This window comes from Siphateles boraxobius, unplaced genomic scaffold (assembly GCF_051911475.1).
Source record: "Siphateles boraxobius isolate OS27281-9 unplaced genomic scaffold, OSU_SipBor_1 13, whole genome shotgun sequence".
NCBI lineage: Eukaryota > Metazoa > Chordata > Actinopteri > Cypriniformes > Leuciscidae > Siphateles > Siphateles boraxobius.
In genome coordinates this window covers 11,478,020-11,504,063 of record NW_027508733.1, presented here as the reverse complement: position 1 = coordinate 11,504,063, position 26,044 = coordinate 11,478,020, and the positions used below count along the sequence as shown (strand labels likewise).

Below are 26,044 nucleotides of genomic sequence, written 5' to 3'. Positions count from 1 at the left end.
ATCTTTTCTGGCATTCTGTAGTTCAGAAGTAACAGCAGACTCAAAACGGTTGAATTCAGATTCAGTTAGAATTTGTGACATCAGCTGTGTGACTTCTGCCAATGACATGTCGTAAAGGCGCATTTTACTGATCAATGCCCTTCTAAATTCAGAAACATCAGTGCGTACTGAAGGTAAGCTTTGGGATAGTCTTTCTATGTCTCTAGGTCCGAGTGCTTTGGCAACAGTTTGGTTTTGGACAACAGAAGAGTTGGGAGGAACACTTTCAGTCAGAGGTGTCAAAAGTATTCACATTCGTTACTCAAGTAGAAGTATAGATACTACGGTTTAAAAAGACTTCTGTAGAAGTTGAAGTATCAACTCAAGCTTTTTACTCAAGTAAAAGTGTAAAAGTAACTGGTTTCAAACCTACTTAAAGTATAAAAGTAAAAGTAATGCAAAGAAAAAAAATGCCATTAAGGACAAAAGCTTAGGCCGCACCACAGGGGCACTACCACCTCCTCAAAACAACATGTTTCTAAAGGCCATGACTATAACGTTATACTAAAATGTTAATGTTGAAAAATTTGGGATGCACTACCTGTTTCAGCCGCATATATGCCCATAGAAAATGAATTTCAGTCCAATTTCCATTTTAGTAAAATGCAAATACATTAAAGAACCATATGTGTACTACTGAGCATTAACATGTGTTTCATGAAGAGGAAGATATGATGACTAGTTGCCTATAAGTATTGTAATGGTGCAAAAAGTCAAACTTCAGAGGCATGTTATCATCGAAAGGGTATATGGCCTGTTTATACTTCTCTTTAAGGGCGTAGGTTTGATTTTGAGATTGGTGGGGACTGGGGACATCCACAGAAGTGGAGGAATCAGGAAATTAATAGGATAATGTATCAAGGTTTTTAGTCTATATTGACCTTAACAAATACGTTAATTCATTAATTCTGTAATGTTACAGGTAACTAATAAAGACAAGGAGTCAGTTTAACAGAGACTTAACTTTACTCCGTTTATAGTGCAATGCAATAGTGCAATACTGTCTTGTTCCTTGCTTTTTAAAGAAGCCAAACACGTCGGCATCTTTCATTAAAAGGATGTAGTTCACCCAAAAATGAAAATCATTTAGGCTACTCACTCTCAAGTTGTTTCAAACCAGATTCTTTCTTCTGCTGAACACAAAAGAAGATATTTTGAAGAATGTCGATAACCAAACAGTTGATTGTAGCCATTGACTTCCATTGTAGGAAAAAAAAATACTATGGAAGTCAATGGCTATCATCAACTGTTTGGTTATCGACATTCTTCAAAATATCTTCTTTTGTGTGCAGCAGAAGAAAGAATCTGGTTTGAAACAACTTGAGAGTGAGTAAATAATGACAGAATTTTCATTTTTAAATAAGTGAACTATCCCTTTAACAGAAATTTACTGTTGGCATATATGTTTTGCATCAATACTGTCAAGTTTGTCCTGTTGGACACGACACACAGCAATACTGTCAAGTGTCATTGTGACCATTGCTCTGAGACATGTTTTCAGCGTCCTAAGTGCACTGAAACTTCTTTCAGTCCAGCTGATGAGACTGGGATGACAAGGGTTCAACTTGATCAAACAGGCCTCTCATTTCAACAGACCAAGCAATGTTATTTTTTCATGTTTTATAGGGACTTTCCATAGACAATGATTTTTATACTGTAAAAACGTCTACGGTTACGTATGTAACCCTCGTTCCCTGAGTAGGGAACGGAGACGTTACGTCGGATGACGACGAATGGGGTTTCGCTTAGAAAGCCTATCAACTTCGAGTATTACAAAACGAGCCAATGGCAAAGAAATGCCATGGGTCTGCGGAATTTGCATGGCGTAACTCCGCCCCACCTCGTGGGTATAAAAGGAGGAAGCCGGCAGCAAGCATACATGTTTCTTCGCTGAGGAGCCAAGACTGAGCTCAGGCGATCCCCGCAGTACAGCGGAAAGTGGCAGGCAGACGTAACGTCTCTGTTCCCTACTCAGGGAACGAGGGTTACATACGTAACCGTAGACGTTCCCTTTCGTTGTCACTCCGAGTTACGTCGGATGACGACGAATGGGGTTACCAGTCTAATCACGCCACCTTCTCAGCTGTCTTCCAGTGCCCTGCGTAAATCGAGATCCCTGTCAGCCTGGACAAAGGACTCCATTTATCACAGGAATACCAAGGTACACTCGGAAGCATATCCCAAGCTTAGGGGAAGTATGCAATTAATGCCAGCCCAGAGGGGGGGGACTTAGAGAATACACATATGACCCGAAGGAAGCATATGGAAAACACTGGGGTGTCCAGCCGCAGGTGGAATATTTCAACCCCAGGGGTGGCAAGGTGGCTTGCCAAGGGAAAGACACATGCTCGGAGAGGCTTACAGTGGAAATACACATGTGGGGGTCGCTCAGAGGAGGGACCATGCCCACGGGAGGCACCTAGCCGACGCGCAGGCAATAGACACTGGCGCCGACGTCAGGAGTGCTGGAGGAGCTCAGGGCTTTCGGGAAAGCTCACCTGAGGAAAATATCGCACGTATCCAGTCCGTGGAGTGGAATGGCGAGCAAGCGAAGACACCTGAGCGGGTCCGGTACTAGCTGGTTGAAGCGAGTACACGAGAGGACACAGGCTCCACTCGGAGATTATAGAATCTGGCGAATGTGTTAGGTGTCGCCCAGCCTGCAGCTCTGCAGATGTCTGTTAGCGAGGCGCCATGCGCTAGAGCCCAAGTGGACGCCACACTCCGGGTGGAGTGGGCAGTCACACCAAGGGGGCACGGTCGATCTTGCTGCTGGTAAGCCAAAGCAATGGTGTCCACTATCCAGTGAGACAACCTTTGCTTGGAGAGAGCCTTTCCCTTCAGCTTCCCACCATAACAGACAAAGAGCTGGTCTGAGGTCCTGAAACACTGCGTTCTGTCTACATAGGCGCGGAGAGCGCGTACTGGACAGAGCAGTGCCAAGGCTGGGTCTGCCTCCTCCGAGGGCAGCGCTTGCAGGTTCACCACCTGGTCCCGAAAGGGAGTGGTAGGAACCTTGGGCACGTATCCAGGCCGGGGTCTCAGGATCACGTGAGAGGAAGCCGGCCCAAATTCCAGGCACGCTTCGTCAACGGAGAATGCGTGCAGGTCCCCAACCCTCTTGATGGAGGCCAGTGCAACCAGGAGCTCTGTCTTCATAGACAGGAACTTAAGCTCGACTGATTGCAGGGGCTCAAAGGAAGCACTCTTCAGGGCAGTTAGAACCACTGAGAGGTCCCAAGAGGGAACGAGAGGAGGACGAGGAGGATTTAGTCTCCTCGCTCCTCTCAGGAACCTGATGACCAGGTCGTGCTTCCCCACCGACTTACCTTCGATGAGGTCATGATGTGCGGGCAATGGCGGCAACATAGACCTTCAGGGTGGAGGGAGACAGCCTTCGCTCCAGCCCCTGTTGAAGGAAGGAAAGCACAACACTGATCGAGCATCTCCGGGGGTCTTCTCGGTGAGAAGAGCACCAGTTGACGAAGAGGTTCCACTTCAACGCATAGACGTGTCTCGTGGACGACGCTCTAGCGGAAGTGATGGTAGCCACCACCGCTGGTGGTAGGGTACTCAAACCTGCCTCGTCCCATCCAGGAGCCACACGTGGAGGTTCCAAAGATCGGGACGAGGGTGCCATAGGGTGCCCCGTCCCTGAGAAAGAAGGTTCTTCCTCAGAGGGATCGGCCAGGGAGGTGCTGTCGCGAGGAGTACTAGTTCGGGGAACCAGGTCCGGTTGGGCCAGTAAGGGGCAACCAGAATGACCTGCTCCTCGTCCTCCCTGACCTTGGGCAAAGTGTGCGCAAGAAGGCTCACTGGGGGAAATGCATACTTGCGGCCCTGCGGCCAGCTGTGCGCCAGAGCATCCGTGCCGAGCGTGCCCTCGGTCGGGGAATAAAACTGGGCGCAATGGGTCGAGTCGTGAGAGGCAAACAGATCTATCTGCGCGTCCCCGAACTGGTCCCAAATCAGCTGAACCGACTGGGGATGGAGTCGCCATTCTCCAGGGAGGGGCTGAAGCCGTGAGAGCTCGTCGGCTGCACAGTTCAGCGCTCCGGGAATGAAGATGGCTCGAAGCGACCTCAGATGCTTCTGACTCCATAGGAGGAGGTGGCGAGCGAATTGTGACATACGGCGGGAGCGTAGACCACCTTGATGGTTGATGTACGCTACAGTGGCGGTATTGTCTGAACGGACTAGTACGTGTTGACCCCTGAGCAACGCCCGGAAGCGGTGCAGGGCAAGGCGTACTGCCAACAACTCGAGGCAATTGACATGCCACAGCCGCTGGGGTCCTGTCCAGGAGCCCGCAGCAGCATGTCCATTGCAAATGGCGCCCCAGCCAGGTGGAGGCATCTGTTGAGACAACAACATGCCGGGAAGCTCGTGCCAGGGGGACACCCGCCCTGAGAAAACCGAGGTTCGCCCACGGGGTGAAGAACTGACGGCAGGTCGGAGTAACTGGTACTTGGAACGTGCTGTGTTGCCATGCCCACCTCGGGACTCGGTCGCGAAGCCAAAGCTGAAGCGGTCTCATATGAAGCAATCCGAACGGCGTGACCGCGGCTGCAGATGCCATATGCCCCAGGAGCCTCTGAAAAAGTTTCAGTGGAACCGCACTCTTGCCCTCGAATTGTCTTAGGCAAGTCAGCAGTGACTGCGCGCGCTCGCTCGTAAGCTGCGCGGACATGGCGACCGAGTCGATGTCCATACCGAGAAAAGAGATCCTCTGCACGGGGCAAAGTTTGCTCTTCTCCCAGTTGACCCGAAGGCCCAGACGGGCTAGGTGCCGAAGCACTAGGTCCCTGTGTTCGCAAACCTGATCTCGAGAGTGAGCTAGGATCAGCCAGTCGTCGATATAACTCAGGATGCGAACCCCTTGTTCTCGAAGGGGAACAAGGGCCGCCTCGACGACCTTCGTGAAGATGCGAGGAGACAGGGCTAGCCCGAAAGGGAGAACCGCGTACTGGTATGCCTGCCCCTCGAAAGCAAACCGGAGGAACGGTCTGTGTCGAGGAAGAATGGAGACATGAAAGTAGGCGTCCTTCAGGTCGATCGCTGCAAACCAATCCTGGGGCCGTATGCATTCGAAAACGCGTTTGGCGGTGAGCATCTTGAACGGCATCCTGTGAAGGGAGCGGTTCAGCACGCGCAAGTCCAGGATTGGCCGTAACCCACCGGTTTTCTTGGGGACAATGAAGTAGGGGCTGTAGAAGCCGGACCTCATCTCGGCTGGAGGGACAGTCTCGATTGCACCCTTCGCCAGCAGGGTGGCAATCTCTGCTCTCATGATAGGGGCATTGCCACCAACCAATGTGGAGCGGACTCCCCTGAAGCGGGGAGGAGACCGTGCGAACTGAATCGCATAGCCGAGCCTGACGGTACACGCGATCCAGTGGGACAGACGGGGAAGCTCTAGCCAGGCTCCCAGGAACTGAACCAACGGGATCATGCGAGCCACAGGCGTCCCCCCGGAGGGGCAGCGAAGCGGAGTAACTGGCCCAGATGTGGACGGCATAGCGGCCCGGAGAGGGGGCACAGTTAGCAACCGCGCCCTGGCAGAGGGGGCCAGGGGAGGACCAGGCTGGTCGTCCTGCGGGGGCCTGCTCTGCCAGGGGTCTGGCGACAGAGGGGGACAGGGGCGAAGCGGTCCGTGGACGGCACGCCGTGTCAACCGCCTCTGGGACAGAGGGGGGCGAGGAGAGCACGGCTTGTGGGCGGCGCTCTGTGTCGCCTGAGAACTCTGTGAGCTCAGGGAAGAGGGGATTGTTTCTGACTTTAACCACATTAGGGTGCTGCCCACCCGTGGGTGAGCAGCGGGGAGTGGAGAACAAAAGATTCTCCCCCGGCCCTCCACCGGGGGAAGTAGTGGTCCTGCTACCACCTCCTGAGAAACAACCATCATCCCTGAGCAGCCCGTCTCAGGAGCGCCGCTTGGCCCGGCGTTTAGCGGGGGGCGGGGCAGGAGAGGGCTGTGGCGCCTTCTTACGGCTTCCTCCGCGACCGGCCCTGGGTGGAGGCTGCTGCGTGCTCCGGGCGGGAGGGGCGGGAGCCGCAGGAGGGCGCCCTCGGCGGGAAACAGGTCGAGGCGTCTGCCCGGCCGGCAAGGTGGAGGCAGCAGCGGGCCGGCGGGGCAGAATGTGTCTGATGGCCTCGGTCTGTTTCTGGGCAGTTGAAAACTGTTGGGCAAAGTCTTCAACTGCACCGCCGAAGAGGCCGGCCTGGGACAAGGGGGCGTTAAGCAGAAGGGTCCGCTCAGCGTCCCGCATGTCAGCCAGGTTCAGCCACAGATGTCGCTCCTGGACCACAGCTGTGGACATCACCAAACCCAGGGAGCGCGCGGTAACCTTCGTCGCCTGGAGAGCAAGGTCGGTCGCGGCGCGCAGCTCATCAAAGAGCCCTGGGTTTGTCCTACCCTCGTGCATGTCTCTGAGCATCTGGGCCTGGTAGACCTGCAGAGTGGCCATAGCATGCAGTGAAGCAGCCGCCTGTCCCGCCGCTCTGTAAGACTTCGCCACCAGGGTCGACGAAAATCTACAGGCTTTGGATGGGTGCTTAGGCTCGCCCCGAGAAGAAGCACTCTGAGGACATAGTTGCATGGCAACAGAGCGTTCAACCGGGGGAAGCCCAGTGTACCCACGGGCAGCTACCTCATCGAGGGGAGGAAAGGCGGATGAGACCAGCGAGCGGTCCCGAGAAGACAGGGGGGTCTTCCAGGACTTCGAGATCTCATCATGCACATCCGGGAAGAAAGGTATTGGGGTTTGCCGAGGACGAGGGTCGGCGGCCTTACCCAAAAACCAATCGTCCAGCCGCGAGCGCTCAGGACGGGGTGGAGGCCTCCACTCAAGTCCGATGCTCGCGGCTGCCCGGGAAAGCATGGCCGTCATCTCCGGATCAGACTCGAGCACAGCCGTATGCACACCGGAAGGTGGCAGCTGTGACGAGCCCTCACTTCCAGAAGAGTCAAACCCGCCTAGTGATGCTGCAACACACATGGCATCTTCCTCTGTAGCTTCAACTGAAACACGCGGGCCACCAGAGGGTAGACCCGCGGGAATCAGCAGTTCACTAGCGGGCACCGTCATTGAAGAGGGGGGCTGGGGTCGCGGACACATAGTTGGCGCCTTGTTCCAGACCGTAACCCTCAGGTCACCCTGGCCACCAGCCGCAGGACGGGGGGTGGATGAGGGGACTCTCACTCTTGCGAGTTCACGGAGTCTCGACCGTAATGACGCGATGGTCATGTTCCCACAGCGAGAACATGAGTCATCCACGAGCGCTGCTCTAGCATGATCAATGCCCAAACATACTATGCAACGCTCGTGCCCATCAGAGTCCGATACCGATCTGCCGCAACCAAAAGTACACGGGCGAGACATCTTTAAAAAGACGTGCCACGTGTAAGCTCTTTTAGTGAGAGAAAACTCAAGTGTTGAAGCGCCCGGGGAGAAACGCACCGACTGGCAGACCACTGCAACAGATCAGCAGGAGGCACGCTCTCGCCGTAGATCGCCGTCACACCAACACTCGAGGTACTCGTTTGTAAAGCTGACAATTCAGAGATGGCTTGTGGAGAGAAGAATACACTTGGCTCCGAAGCGAAAACATATCTGCTTGCTGCCGGCTTCCTCCTTTTATACCCACGAGGTGGGGCGGAGTTACGCCCTGCAAATTCCGCAGACCCATGGCATTTCTTTGCCATTGGCTCGTTTTGTAATACTCGAAGTTGATAGGCTTTCTAAGCGAAACCCCATTCGTCGTCATCCGACGTAACTCGGAGTGACAACGAAAGGGAACTGTGTATTCTACCCCCCTACACTAACCCTGTCACAGATAACTTTCTGCATTTTCAAAAAACATCACTTAGTCTGATTTATAAGCCGTTTTCAAATAAAATTTAAAAAAAATCCCGACAAGGATTTCGGATATTGCTATCTTTATGGGGATATGTTGATCCTATAATGTAGGGTTACACACACACACACACACACACACTCTCTCTCTCTCTCTCTCTCTCTCTCTCACACACACACACACACACACACACACTCTCTCTTTCTCTCTCTCTCTCTCACACACACACACACACACACACACAGACTCTCTCTCTCTCACACACACACACACACTCGATTATGTTTGCCACTTATCCCGCGATTGTCTTACAGTACTATTGTAAAAACGGCTGTCCCCAAATCAATATTTGACGCGATTTGCCCCGTATTCTTGAGCAGAAAACTGTTGATTTCTCCGTCACTTACCGCATCTAGGTTTCTTAATTCCTTCGGATGAGTTTTGCCGCTTCACACAACCAAATGTAACAGCCTCTCACAAGTTAGAAAGAAAACACAAAACCAATCAGTTTAGCGATGTGTGTTCAGGAGGCGGGACTCAGATCTATTAAACGTTTGTGTAATTGGCCATTTTTTGAACGATTAACCCGAAATGAAAACAAGCCGAAATGAAATAGGAGTAACGAGGCTATTTATAAAATGTAAGGAGTAGAAAGTACAAATAATTGCGTGAAAATGTAAGGAGTAGAAATAAAAAGTCGGCTGAAAAATAATTACTCAAGTAAAGTATAGATACCCAAAATTTCTACTTAAGTAATGTAACGAAGTATTTGTACTTCGTTACTTGAGACCTCTGCTTTCAGTTCTCTCAATTCCCTGAGATCTTCATGCGACACATACCTTTACTGAATCTACAGGCTTATCAGTTACTGATGGGATGTCTACATCTGTTTCAAAGAATGCTTGTAAGTCAGGATAAGTTTCATCTGACTGTTGGTCTTCTGAGTCACATTTGGTTGAGGCCTTGTTATGGCTCACCTTTGTCTTGAAACAGGACACTTGAGTCTGCAATATCTTGTTTTGTTCATTTAACTTATCAATACACCTAGTTTGTTCTTGTGCAATGGATAAGCTATATTCTCTATGGCAACAGATTATGCCTTTCATGTTTTTCTTTCTGATACATGCACCTAACACCTTCTTGCATTCTTCAATAGACCAAACTTTGTCTGGATCAATACCAAATTTCTTTGTCAAATCCAATCTAACTGACTCAGTCACTATGGAATCCATTTTCTCTCCTAACAATGACTTGAACTCACTGTCTGTCCATAAAGGGCTAGCTAGTCCATTTTTCTCAGTTGATGGAACTAGCCTAGCATTTCTGCTAACCATTTTGTGGATTTCTTTTGTTACCACACAATCAAAAAATAAACTTCTCTGATCAACAGGGGGTATACTTGTTAACACAAATCAAATCTTGTTAAACTTCCTTGTTACCAACACATCACAAACTATTAGCATGTTACGCTAATCTTCCCTAAAAGAAAAATGCAAAGGATCTTTCACCTTCTTAACTTTTAGAGGATAAAACAAACAAAAACACTAAATCTTCTCTGATCAAAAGAGGCTACACTCGATAACACAGTTAACCTTCCTTGCCCAGAGCAAAGGTTAACACACAAAGTATTAGCAATTTATACTAAAATCTTCCCTGCCTGAAAAAAACTTTTTCCACTTCCCTGGCAAAGCAGAGGATAAAACAATATTAACATGTACGTTAATCTTCCCAGCCTGAAAACAGAGGGTACAATATATTAGCACTTGATGCTAATCTTCCCTAACTTTATAGAGGATAAAACACTTCCCTGGCAAAGCAGAGGGTAAACCACTTTGCTAACACACTTTTAACAGTTGTTAAATTTTCCTGATTAAACAGAGGATGAACCTTCTTAAGCAAAGTAGAGGACAAACTACTGTTAACAGTTTAAACTATTAACTGTTGTAACTGTTGTTAAACGTCCCTTGTTGAACAGAGGATTAATCTTCTATGACTACACAGAGGATGTATCACCTTCCCTGGTAAAGCAGAGGATAAGTCTTCCCTAACTTTACAGAGGATAAAAACAATTCTTCTCTGCTGAAAACAGAGGATAGCAAATATTAGCAAGTAATGCTAACCTTCTCTGTGAACAGAGGATGAACAACAAAAAAAACAAATAACTAGCACATAATGCTAATTCTACTCTGTGGACAGAGGATCACCAAAAAACAAAAACAAAATAACTAGCACGTAATGCTAAACTTCCCTGCCTGAAACAGAGGATCACCAAATAATAACACGTAATGCTAAATTCTTCCCTGCCTGACAACAGAGGATCACTTTCATCTCTAACAGAAACTTTAGAGGATAAGCAATATTAACATGTACGTTAATCTTCCCTGCCTGAAAAACAGAGGATACATTTCATCTCTTAAAGCAACTTTAGAGGATAACTCTAGTTAACAAACCCTACAGCTGTCTGTTAACTTCTTCTCTGGCGGCGCAGAGGAATGACAAATTTGTACAGGTCTTTAGTGGTTCTTTGAATAGATTGAAACTCACCAAATCGTTCGCTGTACGGAAAAGTTCCGTCTGGAAACTCAGTCAGAAAGTTCTTTCTTTGTTGAGCTTGAAGTTTCAAGATTCAGTCTGGAACTGGAAAGTCAGATCTTTGTTGAGCTCAATCTGGATTCAAAAGATTCAGTCTGGAACTGGAAAGTCAGATGTTGAGATCTTTGTTGAGATCTTTGTTGAGCTTCAGTTCTGGAACTCCGTTAGCTTTGTTGAGATCTTTGAGCTTTGAAGTTTCAAATCAGTCTGGAAAAGTTCATTCTTTGTTGAGTCTCAGTTTCTCCATCCGGGTCACGGCACCATCTGTTGTGAACTTTTTCTTCTCAAGTGTAGAAAAGATAGAGTTGCAGACCAGGAGATTGTTGAGGTATAAGTTCTTTATTGCGTCGCTGTAGTCATCTCAATCAAGTCTAACCTAAGGGAACTTTACATTGCAGTTTATATACATTTCAAGGGGGTGGGATTAATTTCATAGAGGAGGGGACTCTTGAACAAAACATGTAAAGGAAAGTACATTTCATCAGGTAACAGTGTAACTCAGAGCCTTGAGATGCTAATCCAATTTGCCTGATTAGATCAACAAAAGGCCCAGCTGACCTTTGAGATGTGACAAGAGGTTAATGTCCAAAACCTTGATTGCCTCAAAAATGGAAAACAGTGTGTGCACTTTCTCAGTTAAAATACTGTTGAACCTAAATTAAAACATTTAAATAAATTTGTAATCCTACATCATCTTCATATTTCCTTTGGAACCTTTTAATGCTGAAATTCTTGGTAACATAAACATTTTTAATAAAAAAATCAAGGAATTAAATAATTTCAGTGTTCAAAAATGTAAGATTAGTTTCTCAATTCCCCATTGAACTAGACTGTGAAACAAACATGTGTGTGTGTGTGTGTGTGTGTGTGTGTGTGTGTGTGTGTGTGTGTGTGTGTGTGTGTGTGTGTGTGTGTGTGTGTGTGACATGATCCAGCATCATCTAGCATTTTCAGCTCAGAATATGGAGACAGAACAGGGTCATAACATAACAGGATATTCATCTCAATCTCTCTATTTTATTCAGCTTTACAGCTTGTCAAATTTAGCTAAAACATTTTTTGTTGCTGACCTGCATCCACAAGTACTTCCTTCAGCTTTTATTTAGATCAGCACTTTTCAGATCAGTGTTTAGCAAACTGGAACTGAGACTGTAGTGTTGGTTCAGTGTGGGTGTGATGGAAGAAGACAAGGGTCGGAGTAACTGGGACTCGTACACGATTTTATTAGCAACAGTATTGAACAGGAAATGTGCGCGGGGTGCGCCTTCACCATAGAACACTCTATAGCAACGTTCAAATACTCTTTCCACTCAATAATTCACTCAGTCCATTAGTCCTCAGTCCTTTGTCGTGCACGAGCTCCCAGTCCTTCTCTCTCCCCGTTCTCTCACTCCAGCCGGCTTTTATGCGGTCTCCCCACGCCAATTACTACAATCAGAAACAGGTGATCGTTATTTTGCACTTGACCTACTTACCAACCGCTCGGCTCCGCCCTCTCTCTCCGCTACAGACTCCGCTAAACCACGCCCCCCTCGCCACATACCCCCACCGCCCGACTCAGGCCGGGGAGCCATCCGGCCTGCAGCCCCCCCCCCTCCTCCTGGAGAGGAAGTCAGCCACAGCCATCTGTGCACCCGGCCTGTGGACCACCTGGAATTTGAAAGGTTGTAAAGCCAGATACCAACGGGTGATCCGCGCGTTGGTATCCTTCATGCGATGGAGCCATTGCAGGGGAGCATGGTCCGAACAGAGGGTGAACTCCCGCCCCAAGAGATAATAGCGGAGGGTGAGGACGGCCCACCTGATGGCGAGACATTCTTTTTCAATGGTGCTGTACTTAGTCTCTCTCTTAGAGAGCTTACGACTAATGTACAGCACCGGCCGCTCCTCACCCTCTATCTCCTGGGACAGGACAGCGCCCAACCCCCTGTCCGAGGCGTCAGTCTGTAGGGTAAAAGGGAGAGAAAAGTTAGGAGCCTGTAGGAGCGGTCCGCCACATAGAGCAGCCTTTATCTGGGTAAAGGCCTGCTGACACTGCTCCGTCCACTGGACGGTATCTGGTGCTTCCTTTTTAGTCAGGTCAGTCAGCGGGCTAGCGAGGTCCGAATAACCAGGCACAAACCTTCTGTAATATCCCGCTAGCCCCAGGAACTGCCTAACCTCCTTTTTGGTCTTAGGTCTTGGACAGGTCGCAACTGCTGCCATCTTATCAATTTGGGGACGCACCTGTCCATGACCCAAGTGGAAACCCAGATACCTAACTTCCACACGCCCAACTGCACACTTCTTTGGGTTGGCCGTGAGCCACGCTTCCCGCAACGTCCTGAGGACAGCTCGCAAATGCTGCATATGCCGCTGCGAATCATTACTATAGATGATAATATCATCCAAGTAAGCAGCGGCATATGCAGTATGCGGCCGGAGAATTCTGTCCATCAAGCGTTTAAAGGTCGCTGGAGCCCCGAACAAGCCGAAAGGAAGGGTAACAAATTGGTGTAATCCAAACGGCGTTGCGAAAGCAGTCTTTTCTTTGGATATTGGAGTTAAGGGGATCTGCCAATATCCCTTCGTCAAATCCAGTGTCGAATAAAAACGAGCGGTACCGAGCCGATCCAGAAGTTCGTGTACCCGCGGCATTGGATACGCGTCGAATTTCGACACAGCATTCACCTTGCGATAGTCCACACAGAACCGGACCGAGCCGTCAGTTTTAGGTACTAAAACTATCGGGCTTGCCCAATCACTGTTGGATTCTTCTATTACCCCCATGTCCAGCATAGCTTCTAATTCGTCCTGAACTATTTTCTTTTTATGTTCAGGTAAGCGATATGGCCGGCTACGCACTACTACACCCGGTTCGGTCTCAACGTGGTGCTGAATGAGATTTGTCCGACCAGGTAGGGGCGAGAACACATCCGCAAATTCTGCTTGTAAATTACGTATATCAGTGAGCTGGGACGGCGAGAGGTGATCTCCCCCAACTGCCAGAGCGAGAGATTGAGACTTTGAGCTCCCCTCTGGACCGAGATCCTCCTCCTCACCACCGTCGCCAACATCACTGATTCCGCCTCGTTCCACTTTTTAAGTAGATTGAGGTGGTAAATTTGATGTGCCCCTTCCCTATCTGTTCGGACAACCTCATAGTCGAGATCTCCAACTCGCCGTGTGACCTCAAAGGGTCCTTGCCACTTTGCGAGTAATTTTGAACTGGACGTGGGGAGCAATACAAGTACTTTATCTCCCGGTGCAAATTCACGTAGTCTAGCTCCCCTGTTGTACAGCCGACTTTGCTTGTCCTGGGCCTGTAACAAATTCTCCATAGAGAGCCGCCCCAAAGTGTGGAGTTTTGTTCTCAGGTCCATGACATATTGAATTTCATTTTTGCTATTCGAAGGTCCGTCCTCCCAAGTTTCTCTAAGCACGTCCAGCACCCCGCGGGGCTGACGCCCATAGAGAAGCTCGAAGGGGGAAAACCCCGTGGAGGCTTGGGGGACCTCGCGTACAGCGAACAAGAGGGGTTCTAGCCACTTATCCCAATTTTTGGCGTCTTCCCGCACGAACTTACGAATCATGGATTTCAATGTGCGATTAAATCGTTCCACCAGTCCGTCCGTTTGTGGGTGATAGACGCTAGTGCGAATCGATTTAATGCCCAACAATTTGTAAAGTTCATGAATAGTACGTGACATAAACGCCGTGCCCTGGTCGGTGAGAATCTCTTTCGGGATTCCCACCCGGGAGATTAATTGAAACAGTGCGCTCGCCACGCTCTTTGCGGAAATACTGCGAAGCGGCACTGCTTCTGGGTATCGTGTTGCATAATCCACTAGGACTAATGCAAAACGATACCCCCGTGCAGATCGTTCTAATGGCCCGATGAGGTCCATGCCAATTCTTTCGAAGGGGACCTCTATTAAAGGAAGGGGGCACAATGGTGCTTTTGGGGTGGCCGGTGGATTCACCAACTGACATTCACGACAAGACGCGCACCACTTGCGCACGTTCTCGTGAATGCCCGGCCAAAAAAAACGGGTCATTAGACGATTCAGTGTAGCTGCCTGCCCTAAATGCCCAGCCATCGGATTGCAGTGAGCCACCTGGAAAAGTATTTCCCGGCAGCTCTTTGGTACTAACAACTGAGTTGTATCTTGCTTTGATTGGGCGTCCTGGGTCACCCGATACAACTTATCTTTTATGATCGCGAAATAAGGATATGAAAGTGGTCGATCTGGGTGGAGAGGCTGTCCGTCGATTGTATGGACTTGATCAAACGCATTTTTGAGCGTCTCGTCTCGGGACTGTTCCAAAGGAAAGTCATCACGCTCAGAGAGTGACATTCTCTCAACAGCGTTTCGTTCCTCTGGTACAGGCGCCGATGGCCCCGGCACAGCCTCTCCAACCTGAGCGACCGCTCTCTTCCCCCGCTTCCTTTTCCCCCCAGAAACACCCGCACACAAATGTGCCAATAACACTTTAAACCCCGGCCAATTAGTCCCCAAAATTAGCGGGTGTCGGAGGTGCGGGCTAACGGCCACCTCCACACTATGCTTTTGGCCCCGGAATTGAATAGTGACTGGCATTAACGGGTAATCCACCACCTCCCCGTGCACACACCGAACCTTAACCATGCGGCTCCTATCCAATGCCTCTGGTTGAATCAGGCTTTGATGGATAGAGGTTTGGTTACAGCCTGAATCCACCAAGGCCTGATAAGTACCCCCCTTTATACTCACTGGTATCTGGTACAGTCCAGCTTGATCGGGGGCAGCCTGCGGTGTGTCGGGGACCCTGACCAGTGTCCCCACCTCAATCACTGGACACTGATCAACCGAGTGTCCAGGGTCCCCGCAACGCCAACAGGCCGGCCCAGACCTCCCCGCCGCCCCAATGGCGGGAAGTGGGTCAAGGCGTTGGCGTGGGGAGAGCGCATACGACCGGGGTGGAGCGTTGCTTGGGCCAGAGGATGTCCCCTTAAACGGCGGCCGGGTACCGGGAACAGGCTCCGCCGACGGTCCTGCCCTCCAACGTGGCGCCGGCCTGGGTGGAAGGTTCCTGGACCTGGGAACAGGGACAGGAGGAGAAGGAGAGAGAGAAGAGGGAGAGAGAGAGAGAGAAGCTGCTGGAAGGGGTTCGCCGACCCCTGGGCACGCCACCATCTGGTCCTCCGCCAACTGGATGGCCTGGGCCAGCGACGCCGGGCGGTGGCACTGGACCCACTGCGCGGTCCTCCGAGGGAGCCGCGCCACGAACTGCTCCAGTACCACTTGGTCTATGACTTCCTCGACGTCGCGTCGGTCGGCCATCAGCCACTTGCGGCACGCGTCCCGGAGCTGCTGCGCAAACACGAAGGGCCGGCCAGACTCACCGAGCTCCAGGGATCGAAAACGCTGTCGGCTCTGCTCCGGGGTCCGGCCGACCCGCTGCAGGATGGCGCGCTTGAGGTCTTGGTAAACCAGGAGGTTCCGGACTGGCAGTTGTTGTGCGGCGATCTGTGCTTCTCCGGACAGCAACGGGATCAACCGCATTGGCCAGTCCGCGGGCGGCCAGCCCCAGGCCTCGGCCGACCTCTCGAAGAGGTCCAGGAACGCCTCTGGGTCGTCCTGTGGACCCATTTTGTTGAGAGGCATGGGCGGGGCCGAGGCCATTGCTGGTGATAGTGGGGCGGCCCGAACCTCCCGGTCCATCCAGCTCCGGAACAGCTCGCGGTCCTGCTGCTGGGCCCGAAGGAGCGTCTCAAAACGGCGTTCCTGTTGTTCTTCCATGGCCAGCAGCGCCTGTTGTTGTTGATGAAGACCCGCGAGCGCGTGGATGACATCCGCAAGTGGGGTTGGGGACTGTCTGGCGGGGGCTTCTTCTTCCATCCCGGGTTACGGCACCAGTGTAGTGTTGGTTCAGTGTGGGTGTGATGGAAGAAGACAAGGGTCGGCGTAACTGGGACTCGTACACGATTTTATTAGCAACAGTATTGAACAGGAAATGTGCGCGGGGTGCGCCTTCACCATAGAACACTCTATAGCAACGTTCAAATACTCTTTCCACTCAATAATTCACTCAGTCCATTAGTCCTCAGTCCTTTGTCGTGCACGAGCTCCCAGTCCTTCTCTCTCCCCGTTCTCTCACTCCAGCCGGCTTTTATGCGGTCTCCCCACGCTAATTACTACAATCAGAAACAGGTGATCGTTATTTTGCACTTGACCTACTTACCAACCGCTCGGCTCCGTCCTCTCTCTCCGCTACAGACTCCGCTAAACCACGCCCCCCTCGCCACAGAGACTTTTTGACATTTTGGCGATATTAACTTATTTATATTAGAATAATTATTCAGGTACAATCTACTCTCTCTAAACGTGATGCAAAACAATAAGCAGTAAGATCAACCAATGATAGTGATTTTGAACTTTAGAAAGCTGAAAATATATTTGTGTAATATGAATTTTCTGTGTGAGAAGACAGCAAATCATGTCCATCTGAATGATATGTATGTAGTAGTTTCAAGCTGTGATGTTCACATTCACACTCTTGATCTGAAGGCAACGTTTCTTTGTGTTTCTCTTTTTCTATGTGCTGCTGTCTAATGAAGTGAGGAACATCACAGTGAAAGAGGGAAATAATGTGACCGTAAAAAATACAACTGAAATACAGAAAGATGATCTGATACGGTGGATGTTTGGAGATCAAGACATTCTCATAGCTGAAATCAGAGGAGGGACCATAAAGACACATGATGATGTTGCTGATGGGATATTCAGAGGCAAACTGAAGCTGGATGAGGAGACTGGATCTCTGATCGTCACAGACATGAGAACTGAACATGCTGGAGAATATAAACTACAGATCAACAGCAGCAGAGGAACCACAAAGACATTTGTTGTTGCTGTCTATAGTAAGTAGTTTTTCAATTTATTTTTAAAATATAGATGAGGTCTTTGTGAAAAGTGATGATCCACTTTGTGTTTTTGCTCGATCAATAAAATAGTTCCAATCGAAGCCAAAGCCTGAAAAAATATATAAAATAAATAATGCATCTGCAGAGAGAAATATTGTATGCATGTATGTCAGAATTTGTTCAGAAGTATTAAAGTTATTAGTGTTACATGTTTAATTTGCATGTCATTTATTTATTTTTTAAATACTCTATGTATACACACACACATACACACACACAGACACACACACACATAGCCTACTGTAGGAGAATAAACAGTTAAAGATCAAAAGACCAGATATAATAAATGAAGACCATGAGTCAGAAGTGCAGTCAATTGAAGAAAAGTTTACTGAAGGTAGTTTGTAGTTTCATCAGTCAGAGGTCAGCTTCAACACTCACAAGGAGTTTGTAGGGGCTCTCCATACATTCACATTTCTACAACAAGTACCTTACACAAGTCACTCAGCCACGTCATTAATTCAGGTTAAATGATTCTGATTGGCTAAGAAATAGAAACTTAGAAAATATGAAATGACCCCTGTGATCTTGGCTGTCTTAGTCAGCTAGAAGAATAGATATAGGTTTTAACATGTGTTGGGTGCTTTTCTCAAAAACATGGAGACAGCTCATTACATATAATTATAATTATATATATAATTTATAAGTAAATTTCATAAGTTTGAAGTTATTCAAATCATTCAATATGTAGAAGGATAGATATTGAATAACACCTTGATTATAATTCGTTCATTACAAATCACTCCACAGGATATATTGAAGCTGCAGTGGATTCTGGAATACACCCTTTCAACACACACACACACACACACACACACACACACACACACACCCTAAGTGAAGGTTTACTGACATGCTCACTTTCACTTATAATATCTTCATTTCTTTGTTTCTATGTGTTCCTGTGAAATGAAGGAAAAACACTGTCAAAGTGTGAAGGAGATCATGTCATTCTACAGACTGATACTGAAATACACAGAGATGATCTCATACAGTGGAGATTTGGAGATAGAGGGTATCTAATAGCTACAATCAAAGGAGGAACCATCTCTATATATGATGATGTTCCTGATGAGAGATTCAGAGGCAGACTGAAGCTGGATGAGGAGACTGGATCTCTGACCATCACACACATGAGAACCACAGACTCTGGAGACTATAAACTAAAGATCAAATCCAACAGTGGAGTTTCATACAAGACATTCAGAGTTGATGTCAGACGTGAGTAATAATGTAATAATGTTCAGTTCTTCATCATACATTCAGGGTTTTTCTCTTTCTGCAGTAAATTAAGCTGAAACTCTATAACATACAGACATTCAAACACAAGGAATTAAATCATTTCAGTGTTCAAAAATTAAAGATTAGAGTTTCACAATTCCCCATTGAGCTAGAGTTAAACAAGTATGTGTGTGTGTGTGTGTACATTTTAAGTTTTATATTTGAAAATCAACAAACAACTAATAAAATAATCAACTCTATGCATATCTTTTAAGCATAAACATTAAAGCTGCAGTATTTAACTTTTTTTGTTTCAAATTTACAAAATATATATAATGAGCGAGTACTTTATGAATCCATTTTCCAAACCGTGTTTTTGTCTAATCCTGAATTACTACGGTCATCCTATAATAAGTGTTTATATTCCATCTATTTTAGACCGGTCGGGTCAGGACCGCTGTGGAGTAGCCCAGTGCCTGTGTAACTCGTCATAGAGACAGATATCTTATGTTCATAATCTGAAAACCAAGTCCACTGGGGGGAAGCAATCCAACCCTCTCCATTGACTTTGTATGACACTGCCTCCTTGTCATTTCTTGCTTCTAACAAAAGACAGAACAATGTCTAAAAGCTGCCATGTGACAAGGTGTACAGCAAACAAGCTAAAATAAAGAGATCTAAGTTTTTAATCTTTCGACAAAAAACAAGCGTTTAAGGAAACAAAAGTGGATAAAGGCACTTGAGACAGAGCACAACGTGTCATATTACTCTGAGAACTAACTTACGGCCACTGGAGGGGAACGCAATCAGCGACAGGATATTATTTTTAACATGTCAAAGGATTATTTCACCACCCTTTGAGAAACAGAGAGGAGGAAATATTGAGAAACTATACTTTACTGGTCTATATCAGTGTCCCTTTTCCTTTATTTGTCTTATTGCCTGCCTTGTATCCACTTTTGTCTCCTTAAAGGCTGGCTTTTATGGTTCAAGGAGCTTATAAAAACTTAGTTCTGTTTTTTTTTTAGCTTGTTTGCTGTAACCGGTCACATAGCAGTTTTTAGACATTGTTCTGTCTGTTGTTAGAAGCAAGAAATGACAGGCAGTTTCAAACAATACAAAGTCAAAGGAGAGGGTTAAATATGGCGTTATTTTTTAGTCAAAAGTTATGAGCGTGTAAGACATGCTCACGAGCATATTATGTTATTTCACACGCGCAAAAATGAACCTTCAGCTGGCATGATAAAAGTACTCGCGCACAAATTCAACAACCGAGAGGTGTACAGGTAGCTGCGAGCGAGCGCCTGGCATACTCTCATAGGTTAACTCTGCTTGTACAGTGGAATCCTGCTCGCGCGCACCGGGCTTCTGCTCGCGGAGTGCTGTTTTGCTCGCGCAGTGGATTCCTGCTCGCTCAGCTGATTTCTGCTCCCTCGAGTCTACATGACTTTTGACAATTTGGGGGCGGAACCAAGGAGGGCACTGACCCTCTTATGATTGGTCACTTTAATCGTAATCACAACCACAGGGACATCTTTGTACTTTGATTGACAGCTCTCATTACAGGAAGCACGGAGTCAAAGTATCTGACGGAGTTTATTTTTATTTTTATTGAAATATCAAGATTTACAGACAAACATGGCTGCATAACTTCCTTTTCTTTAGAATAGGATACAAGGACAATATAGTCAGAGGGAGCAGCTCTTAATACAACAAGAATATAAATGTAGTCTTAGTACAAAAATAAGGATATTTGTAAGCAAAATAAACATTTTAATAAATAAACGGTAAGGAATTATAATATAACATGACATAAGGGGAGAATTCAGTCTTTGTTCATCCATTTATCTTAGTTGGGAAGTGTTTTAGGGTATCATATATTTTTTGTGCTTTAGGACCTTTCAAAGTTTTTAAGGATTTTATATACAGTTTAAATTCATTTAAAAAAAAACTAAAAATAGAAAAACTCCGTCAGATCCGTTGACTCTGACTTCCTGTAATGAGAGCTTTCCATCAAGGTACAAAGATGTCCCTGTGGTTGCGATTACGATGAAAGTGACCAATCATAAGAGGGTCAGTGCCCTCCTTGGTTTCCGCCCCCAAATTGTCAAAAGTCATGTAGACTCGAGGGAGCAGAAATCAGCTGAGCGAGCAGGAATCCACTGCGCGAGCAAAACAGCAGTCCGCGAGCAGAAGCCCGCAGCGCGCGAGCAGGATTCCACTGTACAAGCAGAGTTAACCTATGAGAGTATGCCAGGCGCTCGCTCGCAGCTACCTGTACACCTCTCGGTTGTTGAATTTGTGCGCGAGTACTTTTATCATGCCAGCTGAGGGTTCATTTTTGCGCGTGTGAAATAACATAATATGCTCGTGAGCATGTCTTACACGCTCATAACTTTTGACTAAAAAATAACGCCATAGTTAAACTGTAAAAAATGATTTTAAAACATCTCAGTTCAATATTTCATGTCCCCATAATTATTTCTCTGGTATAAACTAATAAAATAAATCTGTGTAAGTAGGCTATACAATGAATAAACATTATCCTTTAAATGTCACCCTTAATAATCTTGTTTGAACATGTCCGTTTGTCTTGGCTCAAAGCCACTTGCTTCGAACTTTGCTTCACGTTAATTACAAGTGATATAATGAAATATTTCTACTCAAAACAATATTTTGTGTCCAATTATTTCCTCAACTTATTTTTGGTATTGGGGTAAAAGTGAATTTAGCTTGGATTTGATGTGCAAGAGAGCGGTGGTCACGAAGATGATTTGAACTGTTTCCCTTTTGCAGCGACTTACTTTTTGCATGTTCTTCAGACAGGGTAACCATCCTCTAATAAGTTTCCCTCAATACTTTTGTAAAAGCTAAAATATGATCACACCTCAGATTTGTCCTCTTAAAGGGTTAGTTCGCCCATTTAAGACATGAAGTTGTATGCAATCCTTACCAGCACTATAGTGTATACACACTGACCCACTCTGTTGTCACCCCCCTGGTCCGAGTTCTGACCGCTGGAAGTTTTTGAATGAAGTAATCCCGGCTACTTTCCGGGGCCACAAAACTGTGCGTTTTTACGTGAAAAAAAGATTTGCGTTTCAAAGCTTGATTAATTTAACACAAAAAAAACACGCCGGGCAAAATTCATACCTCAGTTTTAATGCGGCACTATTTTCCTTCCGTTTCTATCAATCCGCGCTGCTGTCAATGTCAAAAGTGCGCACGTGACGATCAGCTCTTCCATAGTGTTTACACAATCGATCGACAACAAGGTAAAAAATATTAAATTAACAATGGTGCGAACTTGTAAATTCCCAGGCTGTGACAACAAGGATGTGCCGGGATCAAAGTTCAAATTTCATCGTTTTCCTGTATCAAATATGAATATGAGACAGCTTTGGCTGGTTGCCATCGGCTACTCAGCGGGAGCTAAATTATCTCAAATAAAGGATTTTCGTGGTGTCAACTCCATATAATTATTAATTTATTAATGATTGTATTATTGTCCACTCAGTATAATAATAATGCAGTCAGATAGACTATTATATAGCCAACACTAGTCAAGACAACGTTAAATTAATAAATAAAAAACTACAAAGCAAGATGAGCGATCACACTTACTCTGCCCACATCTGACCGTCAAGTCCAGTTGGTTTGGGTCGCTTTTTCCAATTTATTTTAGGGATGTAGAAGAACGTCTCCAGGACACCTGCATTTAGCATCGCAGGGAACACGTCATCGTCAATTGAAATGTTTTGCATCTGTGGCATGATGAGTTCCCATTCGTGGCAGCAATAGCTTTCAACCTCTGTTGGCATAACTTCACAATTGGAACAAGTGCACCACCATTTGTCATTCATCCTGCCTCTTGCTACAGCTGTGGTGGGCCCAGCATCAGATTGGACAACTTCTCTGTCCTCTCGCTCTCTCTCTTCCCGTTCTTTGTCCATCTGCTCAAGTTCGGCATCGGTATACTCCGGTTCATAAAGATATCCCTTTGTCGTTGAGTTAAAATTACTGTCTTCATCTGATCCGTCTGACACTGTGCTAAAATTAGTTTCATCATCTGAAGTTTCGTAGTCGGACATGTTGTCGGCGAGTCGCGCTATCAACAGCTAATCGTCACGTGCGCACTGTTGACATTGACAGCAGCGCGGATTGATAGAAACGGAAGGAAAATAGTGCCGCATTAAAACTGAGGTATGAATTTTGCCCGGCTTGTTTTTTGTGTGTTAAATTAATCAAGCTTTGAAACGCAAATCTTTTTTTCACGTAAAAACGCACAGTTTTGTGGCCCCGGAAAGTAGCCGGGATTACTTCATTCAAAAACTTCCAGCGGTCAGAACTCGGACCAGGGGGGTGACAACAGAGTGGGTCAGTGTGTATACACTATAGTGCTGGTAAGGATTGCATACAACTTCATGTCTTAAATGGGCGAACTAACCCTTTAAGGCTGAAAAATCTCCCGAGCGCTGTCACTGCTTCTGCCATGATTTCTCATACAAAAAACAACGTTGCTGTGTCTGTGTCAGACTGATGATGACTGGACAGGATTTACCGCCAGTTTTTCATAATCACGATATCAAACATGGTTTTAATGATAATTAAATTTGAAACGATAATACTAACGTCAGGACATTTTATCATGAAACCGGTAATCGTTCTTATTCCTAGCATTTACACATTTTGTTGCTGACCTGCGTCCACAAGAACTTCCTTCAGCTTTTATTTAGATCATAAATTCAGTTTCTTGAGAAAAATATGAAAAGAAATAGCATGGCACTACAAGTTGCATCTTGCCAGGCTTGATATCAGTGTTCATTGGTTCACACATGTTTTGAATTGAAGGAGCAACAGCTCGTTTCACAGCTGACCTGAGATCTGATTATATATGACCTTGTTTTTTGTAATCACAATGTCTAATTAATGTAAAAAGGGTCATTGTCTAATAACTCTGTGATTGTTGTTTAAACAGAACATTTTAACGAGTCTACTACACAGGATCACCGGGGAGCATCAGGTGAGATTGTGTTGTGTGTTGAAGTTCTTTAACTTAAGCTCATGATCTGATGTGTGTGATGTGGCACCATTTTACACTCTGTTCATTTATCCAAGATTTAAACTTATATTTATATAAATCGTTCACTAAATATACTAATACAATGTATTAATTAAATGATTTTGTGTATTGTATTTCTAATGTAAATCTGATGGTATATGTTGATGTTAGGCTGGAGACTCACTAAAAGACTTTCAAAATGTGAGAGACCACAAACATAACGATAAGAAATCATAGATTTAGCCGTTTTGTTCCTCTAGTGTAGTGTTCCCTATCGGTCAGTCACTACAACGTAGGTCATGACTGACCAATAGGAATCTCGCTAGAGAGGCCAATCTACTTCGAGTGAAACTAAAACAAGCCAATACACATTGGCGTGCAATCATTTGTATCAGCTGCGCGCCCTCGTTAGCGCGGGTATAAACGAGCAGCTGGTGCGATTGCACACTAGCTTTTTGCTTCGGAGCCAAACACTTCGATGTCTCTGCTTTCAGTTGAAACCAACTACTACGAGCCTTTCTGGACCTCTCCTTCCCGGTGCGGGCGTGACAGCACGGCAGCGCGAGCAGTTTCTCTTTCTCTCTCTTTCTTTTTTTTTTGTTTTAAAAACTGAGCAAAGAAAAAGAGCTGTTTTAACAGCTGGTGAGGTGCGCTTCAGAGCGCTTAAAAGCTGTTATAACAGCTGGTAAGGTGCGCCTGGCAAGCGCTCAAAAGCTGTTGTAACAGCTGGTAAGACCTCCAGCGAGAGAGATCCAGCGCACAGACGGGTGCACATTCCCGTCTGTGATCGCTGTGGCTGTTCCCCTGCGTGCTTCAGCACCAGTGAGAGTAGTCCCTAAAAGAGCTCACACAGATAGTTCGCGTCTTTTTCAAGATGACGTTCTATCTGTGTGTTTCTGGATGCGGTCGTTACCTGGGGTCGCGGGATGGTCACGATCGCTGCCTCGTGTGTCTGGGCCTCGAACACGCACAGGCAGCGTTCGTGGATGAGTCATGTACCCATTGTGGGAAGATGACCATCTCGGAGCTGAGGTCGAGACTCACGTTCCTGCAAAGGGGCGGAGTCCCCGTGCCTGCACCTCGTTCCAACCCCCCTTCGCGGGTTGCTTCGGGCAGTGACACGGGTGACCTGAGGATTACAGTGAGCGCGCTTCCTTCGGGGAACCAACCCCCTAGGAACCCTCACTCCTCTCATGCTCCGCAACCAGTTGAGCTGCCAACGGAACGTTCTGGACCGTCCTCGAGATGTGTACCGGTCGTTTCGTTCGGCGCTCCCAGCGACGACCAGATGTCGATCGCTGCATCGGAGGGTGGGTCAGACCTCTCTGCGGACGACGGCTCGGAGCCGCTGCCTCCTTCAGGTGTGTCAGCGGTGCCCGAGTCGGACCCGGAGATGATGGCCATGCTTTCCCGGGCCGCCAACAGGATCGGGCTCGTGTGGAACCCTCCACCGTGTCCCGAGCCCTCGAGGTTGGACGATTGGTATCTCGGGGTGGCGCGCGCTGGTTCTCAGCAACCCACCCCAGTGCCTTTCTTCCCGGAAGTGCATGAGGAGCTCACAGGGACGTGGACGGCACCTTTTACTGCCCGAAACCGTCTCGGTGGCTCCTCCTCCCTCACCACCCTTGATGGCGGGGCAGCTAAGGGATACGCGCGTATCCCGCCAGTGGAACGGGCCGTTGCTATGCAACTGTGCCCTAACTCCACTTGGCGTGGAGAACCGTGTCTTCCTTCCCGGGCCTGTAAGTACTCGTCGGACCTGACCGGCAAGGCTTACAAGGCCTGTGGGGAAGCTGCCTCTGCCATGCACGCTATGGCGTTGTTGCAGGTTCATCAGGCCAAGGCACTGAAGGACCTGCACGAGGGTGGTCATGATCCACAAGTTCTCCAAGAACTTCGTGCCGCAACTGACCTCGCGCTTCGTGCGACGAAGGTCACTGCGCGGTCAGTGGGTCGTGCGATGTCCACACTAGTGGTCCAGGAACGCCACCTCTGGCTGTGTCTGGCTGACATGCGGGAGACCGACAAGATCAGGTTCCTTAACTCCCCCGTGTCCCAGACCGGCCTCTTCGGCGACGCGGTCGAGAACTTCGCCCAGCAGTTCTCGGCTGTACAGAAGCAGACTGAGGCCATTAAACATATCCTGCCGCGGCGGTCAGCTGCTGCCTCCACCCCACCGCCCGCGGCTCCTCGGTCTGCTCGTCGCCGTGGGCGTCCGCCTGCGTCTGCCCCTGCTCCCGCGCCGCAGCAGCAGCCTCCATCCAAGCGGCACCGTGGAGCCAGTCGCAGGCAGGGCGCCCCGCCCGTCCAGGCCCCCGCCAAGAGGG

At 47.6% G+C, this 26,044-nt stretch overlaps 1 protein-coding gene across 1 annotated transcript in view; it reads left to right on the top strand.

The window, feature by feature from the left end:
- LOC143735406 (uncharacterized) overlaps positions 1 to 26,044 on the top strand; it is a 73,078-nt gene that overhangs the window by 27,305 nt on the left and 19,729 nt on the right. The window contains exons 8-10 of the mRNA XM_077225525.1: positions 17,069 to 17,371; positions 18,350 to 18,655; positions 23,634 to 23,678. Of these exons, the coding sequence (XP_077081640.1) occupies positions 17,069 to 17,371; positions 18,350 to 18,655; positions 23,634 to 23,678 (654 nt within the window). The remainder of the gene's footprint in view (positions 1 to 17,068; positions 17,372 to 18,349; positions 18,656 to 23,633; positions 23,679 to 26,044) is intronic.